This window comes from Tursiops truncatus, chromosome 19 (genome assembly GCF_011762595.2).
Source record: "Tursiops truncatus isolate mTurTru1 chromosome 19, mTurTru1.mat.Y, whole genome shotgun sequence".
Taxonomy (NCBI): domain Eukaryota; kingdom Metazoa; phylum Chordata; class Mammalia; order Artiodactyla; family Delphinidae; genus Tursiops; species Tursiops truncatus.
The window spans coordinates 748,291-757,905 of NC_047052.1; the positions used below are offsets into that span (position 1 = coordinate 748,291).

Here is a 9,615-nt window from a genome sequence, read left to right on the forward strand (position 1 = left end):
CGGCCTCTACCTCCGCAGGCCGGACTCGCGCTCCTCCTCCTTGCCGGGTCGGAACCGGAACCGGAACCGCAGCTGCGCGCGCACCCCGCGTCCGGCGCCCAAGCACGTCCCCCGGCGCGGCACCGCGCCGCGGGTTCCGGGCGCGAACGTTCCCCGCGACCGGTCGTCGCGGCCCCGGGGCCCGGGCGGCTGCGTGTTCACCGCTCCCATCCCGAAGCGGGTTGGGAACCGGGCGCCTCAGGTGTTCTAACTCCCTGTTGGGCGGAGCCGGGCACAAGTCCGCTCGGCCGAAACGTGAGATTTCTCTGAAGTAACAAATCAACCACGGACACACGGTTCGGGCCAGCGCGTTTCCCGCCCGCCTCCCGGGGCGCCGCGAGCCGGGCCGAACCCGGGCTGGGCCGCCGCCCCACCGCCCTCGGTGTCGGCCGTGAACCTCCGGGGGGGCTGAGGACGCGGAGCCCGAGGGAAGAGGGGCCGGAAATCTCCGAGGAGCAGCAGAACGGCTGAGATGGAAAAAAGATGAGAAGATCCCTGGGCCCGCCGTTCGGTCCAGTAAGAAAAGTATAATAGTTTCAGGAAGGGACCGCAGACGAGACAGAGGGGGGGAAATCATCGAAGAAATTCAAGAAAATCAGAACTTCCCTGTTGCAGTGACTGGCAGGGGCCCACAGCACTTGGCAAACAGCGGGGTTGTTCCCGAGCGTGGGTGTGGGGACGCTCCTAAGCGCCCGCCTGACCAGACATCCACCTGAACGTGGGCTCTTCTCTGCTATGGTCTGAATATCTGTGTCCTCCAAAAATCCGTTGTTGAAGCCCTGACTCCGCCAATGTGATGGTGTTAGAAGGGGGGCCTTCTAACCTCATGAGGTCATGAGGGCAGAGATTCCATGAATGGGATTAGTGTTCTTAGAAGAGAGACCCCACAAGGCTCCCCACCTCCCCTTCTCCAGGTGAGGACACAGCGAGAAGACGCGGCCCATGAACCAGAACGGGGGCCCTCACCAGACACAGACTCTCTTGATCTTGGATTTCCAGCCTCCAGAACTGTGAGAACTCAAGCCCCCCAGTCTGTGGCATCTGTTACAGCAGCCCAGATGGACTCCGACTCACCCCCGAGGTTGTCCGTCAGCGTTCCCATCCCATCCATCATTCCTGGGCTCAGTCGTGCAGACTCCCCTCCTTGCTTCCTGCCTTACCTCACATCCAGTCCTGCTGGTTTCTCCTTCAGCATCTTTCAGAAACCAGCCACTTCCCACCATCACCCCTGCAACCAGGGGGCGGTGGGGAGGGTGCTGGGAAACCATGGTGTCACACCCTGATTACTAAAATAGCCTCCTCCTGGCTTCCCTGCTTAAACCTCCCTGCCCCGTCAGTCTGTCCCCACCACAGCAGCTGGGTGGCCCAGCGACCACTCTTGTCACATCCTAGCATCCTGGACTCTGGGGTCCCCCACCTGGCAGACGGGAGCAGTCATCCTGAGGAAGATGGAACTGGGGGAATAACTGTTGTGTTTGCTCTATTGAGAGGAGATTTGAACCACTGAGGGAGAGTTTGGGGCTAGAAGAAGGATAAATACCTAGAAAACTGATCAAGAGGAAAATAGGTGAGGGACTTCCCTGGTGGTCCAGTGGGTAAGACTCCGCGTTCCTAACGCAGGGGGCCCAGGTTCCATCCTTGGTTGGGGAACTAGATCCCACATGCCGCAACTAAGGGTTTGTATGCCGTGACTAAAGATCCCATGTGCTGCAACTAAGACCCTGCGCAGCCTAAATAAATACATAAATATTTTTAAAAAGAGAGAAAAATAGGCGATAGTTAAATACTGGGAGAACAGCAGCAAAGGCAAAGTATCGCGTGGCTCTAGGACGCTCGGCTCAGACAAGCATTTACAGAATTGCAATAATGTAAACACTTATAATGCAGACATTGACGTTGGTCTAATGAATTTAGGCAGTCTCCCTCTCCCCCTCCCCCGTCCCCCTCTACCTCCCTCTCTCCCCATCCTTCTCTCTCCCCCCCTCTCCTCTCTCCCTCCCTCTCCCCTTCTCTCCCTCTCCCCTGCTCTCCCTCTCCCCCTCCCTCCCTCTCCCTCTCTCCTTCTCTCTCCCTCCCTCCTTCTCTCTCCCTCCCTGCCTCTCTCTCCCTCTCCCCCTCTCTCCTTCTCTCTCCCCCTCTCCCCACCCCTCCCTCCCTCTCTCTCTCTCTCCATCTCTCCCCCTTTCTCCCTCTCTTGGGCAGAGATGGGGGCACAGGAAGGGTGTGGCGTGGAGAGAGACGCTGAGGCTGGGTGTCCATCACAGGAGCAAAGAGCGCCGGGGTGGACACGTGGAGGTAAATATCAAAGGAATTGAAAGCCGTCTCTGGTGATTGGGAAGGGAAGGGGGGTTCCTTAAACTGTGTGGCTGGATAACTGTGTACCTGTGATAAAGATAAAAGTTAAACTAGACTATAAAGTAAGTTTTAAAGGGGGAGGAGACAGGAAACACCTCAAGGATGTCCACGTGGATGTGGCTCCTCTCCACCTGCAGGCGGCCCCTGCCCATCACTGAGTCTCCTTGGCTGCTCTCTCGCCTCTGGTCCCAAACAGTCCAAGGATTCCCAGGGGTTTGCTTTCCACCAGGCACACCATGGGAACAGGAGCCTGATCAGCAGCTGTGGCAAATCCTTACCATGGCGCCACCACCTCTGCTGAATAACCCAGGACCCCACGGCCTCCCGCAGCTCACGACAGGCAGCTGGGTGTTTGTGCAGGTGCCGATGTGTCCCCAGGTGTGTTCCAGGCACCGGAGATATAAACACAGCCCCTGCCCTCCGGTCACTTATGTGCTCGTGGGGGAGAAGGAAAGGGAATAGTTAGACAAGTCATATGCCATTGATGACATTATAGACTGAAGTTTTTGTCCCGCCCCCCCCGCCCCCACCAAATTCACATGTTGAAACCCTGCCCCTAATGTGATGGTGTTAAGAAGTGGGGTCTAGTGAGACAATCAGGGTTATATGAGGTGATGAGGGTGGAGCCCCCAGGATGGGATTAGTGCCCTTACGAGAGTCACGAGAGAGCCTGCTCCCCTCTCTGCTCTCCGGCCAGTGAGGACACAGTGAGAGGACGGCTGTCTAAAGGCCAGGCAGTGGGCTCTCATCAGACACATCCAGCCCCCAGACGTGTGAGAAAGAGGCACGTGTCGTTCAAGCTGTCCAAGCCGAGACAGACAAGTGGTCTGGAGGAAGATCAAGCCAGGCCAGGTGATGGGGGCCCTCAGAGGGCTGCGCGGAGCCGGTGTCCGAGGCTGGCTCTGACCACAGGAAGTGAGGAGACTGAGGCTCCGAGTGCCTGTCGCTCTGACAAAGTGACAGAGCAGGGTTTGAACCCGGAGCTCTGCTCCCTGCTCCCCGCCTCGTGCCCCTCACCTTTTCATGGCTCTGAGATTCTTGAGCGAACAAGCAGACATGTGTGTCCTCGTGCTTAAGACCAAAACTCTTCCCCACACAAAGCCAGATAGCTCCTTCCGACAAGAATAAATGGTCTCCACGGCGACATCCTCAGAGGTGTTCCCAGCAGTGTTGCTGTTGTAGCCAGGAAACAACCTAAGTGCTGCTCGGTGGGGGCTGAGTTAGGACAGAGGAAATAGCGAGATCACAGGGCCCCACGAAGTACAGTAGTGAAGCTGTATAGAAACAGTAGAGGGCTTCCCTGGTGACGCAGTGGTTGAGAGTCCGCCTGCCGATGCAGGGGACGCGGGTTCGTGCCCCGGTCCGGGAAGATCCCACATGCCGCAGAGCGGCTGGGCCCGTGAGCCATGGCCGCTGAGCCTGTGCGTCCGGAGGCTGTGCTCTGCAACGGGAGAGGCCACAACAGTGAGAGGCCCGCGTACTGCCAAAAAAAAAAAAAAAAAAAGAAAAGAAACACTGGACTTGCTCATAGCAGTCTACGGTTGAATAAAAACAGCATAAATAATTTCCTAGATCCTCCCACTGGAAAACTGGAACACAAAGGCACGTGCACTAGGATTTCCCGCTGTGCACTCAGACAAGCTCTGAAGGATGGGACAGCACCCAGGAGGGAGGCACCTGTCCTCTGAAGAGACGGGCTCCTGGGATCACCGCCGCTTTGGTCTCCCATGGCCACGGGTACGGTCAGGAGGGAGCGGCCCTGCGTGCAAAGTGCTGGGGCCGCCTGGCACGGCAGGCCCTAGAGCCGGGAGGCCACAGGAGGCGAGTGCCTCCCTGCTCCTGGGGCATCCGGGGGAGCCCTGCTGTTCCGGACCTCAGCTGCCCTTGGATCTGACCCTGGGAGGAGAGCCGTCCCCGGGAGGGGGTCTGGGGGCGGGGATGGCCTCAGCAGGGCTGTGGGACGCTGGGGTCCACGTGCTCCTGTCTATGAAATGGGCAATGACAGCTCCCACCGCGGTTCCCAGCTTAATCCCACTGGGAAGGTCAAAGAGCCGGGACACTTAAAGCTGTTCATAAATATTAGCTGCGGTCACTACTGTCATCATCAGCATCTTTATCGCCCGCCCCTCAACAGAGACCCTGAGCAGGCGCTCGGTCAGTGGAAGTGGAATGAATGGGCGGCTTCTCCCGAAGGCAGATAAGAGCCTCCCCACCTGACAACTTGCCCTGAGGCCCCCTGTCCACTCCCAACCCCCAGCCTTTCCCAGGGGAAACCCTTCCAGCTGGAGCACCCAGGAGCCGCAGGAGACCAGGTAGGAATCTTTCCCCCCACTGATTCTGTTCACACCTCTAGCTTAATGAGCCCAAGCTGCTGGGGGCGTCTGGGTCACACCTTTTCACTTGATTAAAGCAAAACACAGATACGCTGGCAGCAGCGTCCTCGCGAGCACGGAGCTTCCCGCCTCACAGGGACGGCTGCTACACGAAGAAGGGGCTCAAGGGCACCGAGGCAGCCCCGGGAGCGCTTATGGAGGACGTGCCAGTCAGAGCTGGGGTTAGGGTCAGGCAGCACTTGGGTTCCGCCCTGCCTTTGGCCACCAGCCTCCACGACGGAGGTCCAGCCCCACTGTGCCCGCCTCCTGTGTCCGTGCCCACGTACAGTCCCATCCCAGCTGAAGAGGCTGACCTGGGCAGGAATGTGAGTGACTCTGGGCAAGGTCGTGACCAGCACTGAGCTTCCTCCTGCCTCTCTGATCGCTCACCCCGGGGGGAGCCACGTTGTGAGGGCACTCAGGCAGCCCCGGGGAGAGGCCACACGGGAGGAGCTGAGGCCTCCTGCCCACAGCCAGGGGAGGAGCCTCCTTGGAGGCGGGTGGAGCCTTCAGGTGAGACGGGAGCCCTGCCGACACTCCAGCTGCAGCCTCACTCGAGTCCGAGCCAGGGCCGCCAGGCCGAGCCACTTCTGGGTTCGGGACCCACAGAAACTGACACCATAAGTGTGTTGTTGTAGCTGCTAAGTTTGGAGTGATTTGAACATAGAAACAGAGAGCCAATACCCTGCTTCTGCTAGCTACAGTTGTGTGATAGCAGGCAGATTAATCTCTCCGAGTGTCAGGTTCTCACCCGAGAATACGAATGCCTACCTCCAATGGATGTTATAAAAATTAAATAAGCTCTTGGCATTGGGCCTGGGATACAGCAAATGCTGAAAAACTAGCTGTCATCATTATTATGAAATATTTACATAAATATATCACAAGATGCGAAGGGCTCAGGAAGACCTCACTTCAAACAGGTGGGTTCAAGGAAGGCTTTGTGTAAAAGTAATGTTTGACTTGGTCCTTGAAGGAGAAGCAGGATCTGGACCCGAGGAGATGGCGGGAAGGGCAGGAGGGTCCCTGTGGGCAGTTCACGCTCAGCGTAAACTCGGGCAACAGGAGGTGAGACTGTGAAGGCTGGCTGGGGTCAGATTGGGCTGCTGGCATTAAGGGGTCTGGAATTTACATGCTGGGAAGTGAAGCCACCGGTTCTGAGTCAGTGGAAGTGGAATGAATGGGACAGCTTCTCCCGAAGGCAGATAAGAGCCTCCCCACCTGACAACTTGCCCTGAGGCCCCCTGTCCACAGGAGCGAGAACCTCAGGCACGGCCCCCCAGCACACAGGAGCCCTTCGGAAGAGGTGCTGAATGAATTCAATTCTCCCCGACGCCCAAAGCCTCCCCTCTTGGATTCCGGCAGGAGCAAATATTAAAGAGGGTGCCTGGGGCTGGAAGGAACGGTTGTCAGGCTGCTGCTGCAACCGATCCGTTTTCTCCCAAGCCCAGGATCCAGCTCTGTCTGCTGTCTGACAAACGTTTCCACTCGACCTCCCTTCTTCCCTCTGAACCCTGAGTTTGTTCATGTTCCCAACTTCCCCGCGAGCCATGTGGGGAAGAGAGGTGGGTCCCAGACCTCCAGCCCCAGAGGGCAGATCACGATTGGCCTAAACCAGCCACAGGGGTCTCATCCCCTTGCCAGAGATTCTGGCCCAAGGATGTGAGGGCAAGTCTGGGCAGGTTCTCCTCACGCAGGAAACAAGATGCGTTGGAAGAAGCAGCCCCTCTTTTTTCCTGGTGGACGCTGTGTCTGTGTGTGATGTCTGGAATTGCCACTGCCATCTTGTAACCGTGAGGAGTGCCGTCCTGAGAGTGAGCCAGTGGGAAGCCAGGCGGACAGAGCCTGAGTCCAGGGCGATATCCAGAGCCACTGCGCTGACATGTGGAGCCCTCCTGCCTCCAGACTTCTGCTTGGGTGAGCCTAGGATTCTCCTTCCTCTCTGATCATGTGGAGTTTGGGTTTTCACACTGCAGGTGCCAGAGGAAGGTGGGAGTGGGAGGAGGGACAGACTCATGACGAAGCAGTCAGCTAATCAGAGTCTTTGTTGAGCACTGGTTAGGGAGGAAAAGGTGAAGAGGGAGAGCTAGGTCACCACACTCCCGGGGCTTCGCCACACAGCTGGAGTTCAAAACCGGCACCCGAGACCAGAGCAAGTGAGCGAGGAAGGGAGAGTCCTCAGAAAGCCAGGGCTTGGAAGTGGGGAGGCCCCTGGCTGGGGCAGGTGGACACTGCATTACACGAGGAGGCAGTGGGGTAAGGGGGCGGGCGTGAGTGTTCCCCCTGGGAGCTTGAACTGGGTCCCCTGCGCCAGCCCACAGTCTACCCCCCAGGGCCCCAGCCCTTCCGGGGTCTGTGAGGTCAGACCCGCTGCATAACGACACTGCTGCCATCTGCCTTTGTCACAAGGTGACCTTTGCACTATGGCCTCAGCCCGGACTCGTGGTCAGAGCAACACGGCTTCCCCGCGGCAGTCCTCAACGAGGCAGCAACGAATACCAGTGGTGTTAAATCCCAACCCCAGAGTAATCATCTTTCTAACGTCTTCTGTGGCAAAGTGGGAAGTACACATAAGCCACTTGTCTTGCTCTGGGGTTTGATTTTATGTGTCAACCTGACTGGGTTCAGGGAGGCCCAGGTGGCTGGTAGCACATTATTTCCGGGTGTGTCTGTGAAGGTGTTTCTGGAAGAGATTAGCGTTGGAGTCGAGTGAAGATCACCGTCACCAAGGTGGGCGGCCGTCGTCCAATATGCTGGGGGCCCAAATGGACAAAAAGGGGAGGAAGGTCAAATTCTCTCTCTTCTTCAGCTGGACATCCATCTTCTGCTGCCCTTGGACATTGGGGCTTCCGGTTCTCAGATGCTGCTTTGGACTGAATCACCCTTGCAGACGGCGTATGGTGGGACTCCTCGGCCTCCGTGACCACGTTGCTACTTCCCATAACAAATCTCTTCTCACATGTATCTATATGTACCCTACTGGTCTGTCTCTCTGGAGAACCCTGACCGAGCACAGGGTGGTCTCAGGGAAGCTTCTCTCGGGACACCTTTTTAATGGGAAAGAATGACACAGATGGCCCGTCGTCACCCAGACTTGGGCATCTGCAGACAGTTCCTTGAAAATGAATGAAGTAAACCTGCCAGTTCAAGAAAAACACCTGACGGTATTTGTGTAAATGGTAGCAATTTGTCCTGCAATCCCACTCCTGTGCATGTATCTGGAGAAAACCATAATTCAAAAAGATACACGCACCCCAGTGTTCACTGCAGCACTGTTGACAAGACATGGACACAACCTAAGCGTCCATTAACAGAGGAATGGATAAAGAATATGTGGTATTTATACACACGATGGAACACTACTCAGCCATAAAAAAGGATGAAATAATACTATGTGCAGCAACATGGATGGACCTACAGATTATCATACTGAGTGAAGTTAAGTCAGAAAGAGAAAAACAAATATCATATGATAGCACTTATATGTAGAATATAAAAAAATGACACAAATGAACTTACTTACAAAACAGAAATAGACTCATAAACATAGAAAACAAACATGGTTACCAAAGGGAAAAGGGGGGAGGGCTAAATTAGGAGGTTCGGTTTAACACACACACAATACTATGTATGAAACAGATAACCAACGAGTACCTACTGTATAGCACAGGGCACTGTGTTCACTATCTTGTAACATAATGGAAAAGAATTTGAAAAAATATCTATACAGAGATAGATAGAGGTGTGTGTGTATATATATATATATGTGTGTGTGTGGAACTGAGCCACTGTGCTGCACACCTGGCACTAACACGACATTGTAAATCAACTCTACTCCAATTAAAGAAAAATAATTATTACTGGAAAAAATGAGATATTTACCAGGAAGAAAAAAGGGAACATTTGAACTCACAAGAGAAAATTCTAATTTTGGAAAAATTGTGCTACTTCTTTAATCTTAACAGCTTTCCAACACTTAAGGACATTTCTGAGAGCAGGGATAATATTAATAAATGTGAACTTTTACATAAAAAAGTGTCAATATTTGGATGCATAACTCAATGAACCAATATTTTCCAATGACCCACGTGGGATGTTATGAAATCATTCCTCGGGGAATGATCCACTCAGAGTGCAAAACACACCAGTAGATTTTCATGGAACAGAGTAGAAAAGGGTCACTGATTTGGTGTCAGACTCCACATTACAGCTAACCTTTAAGAAAACACTACTTGTTGAGTTTTGGTGTAGCATCAAAGGAAAAAACATCCCACATTCTCTGTTAATAAAATACTCCACACCACATACCTGTGTGAGGCCGAATCTTCTCCACATATTTCAACCAGGACAGTGTATCACAGAGACTGAATGCAGAAGCAGATGTGAGAATCCAGCTGTCTCCTGTTAAGCCAGGCATTACAGAAATGTGCAGAAATGTAAGATAACGCCAACAATGTACAATAGTGAAAAATACATAATAATAAATACAAATATAAAAATATATAACAATAATTTAAAATAAATGTAAAAGTGTCTAGAATTGTTTTTTTAATAATAGTAAAGATGATGTTTATTAAGGGCTAGATACTATGTTAAGTGGGTTTTTTTTTAAGTTATTACTATATTTTATTAATGAAGCAAAGTGACTAATTTTTCTACAGTTACACATCTAGTAAATGACAGTTAGATTTTTTTTGGTTAGTTTCTGCTTTATAACAAAGTGAATCAGTTATACATATACACCTATCACCATATCTCCTCCCTCTTGCGTCTCCCTCCCTCCCACCCTCCCTATCCCACCCCTCTAGGTGGTCACAAAGCACTGAGCTGATCTCCCTGTGCTATGCGG

At 53.6% G+C, this 9,615-nt stretch overlaps 1 protein-coding gene and 1 long non-coding RNA gene across 4 annotated transcripts in view; one reads left to right on the forward strand and one right to left on the reverse strand.

The window, feature by feature from the left end:
• Positions 1-341, reverse strand: part of ACSF3 (acyl-CoA synthetase family member 3) — a 65,030-nt gene extending 64,689 nt beyond the window's left edge. The window contains exon 1 of one of the 2 annotated variants that reach the window (XM_073795680.1): positions 11-341. In XM_073795680.1, the coding sequence (XP_073651781.1) occupies positions 11-210 (200 nt within the window). In that variant the 5' untranslated portion in view covers positions 211-341. The remainder of the gene's footprint in view (positions 1-10) is intronic. The other variant, XM_073795685.1, reaches the window with a different exon arrangement.
• A 403-nt stretch (positions 342-744) lies between these two features.
• LOC117309099 (uncharacterized) lies at positions 745-9,316 on the forward strand. Of its 2 annotated transcripts, XR_004523365.2 has the most exons (5): positions 745-2,334; positions 3,967-4,131; positions 4,529-4,706; positions 6,464-6,683; positions 7,576-9,314. It is a non-coding gene; the product is annotated as an uncharacterized lncRNA (long non-coding RNA). The 2 variants fall into 2 exon arrangements; XR_004523364.2 differs by having other exon boundaries at positions 4,529-6,683; positions 7,576-9,316.
• The last annotated feature ends 299 nt before the right edge of the window (positions 9,317-9,615 follow it).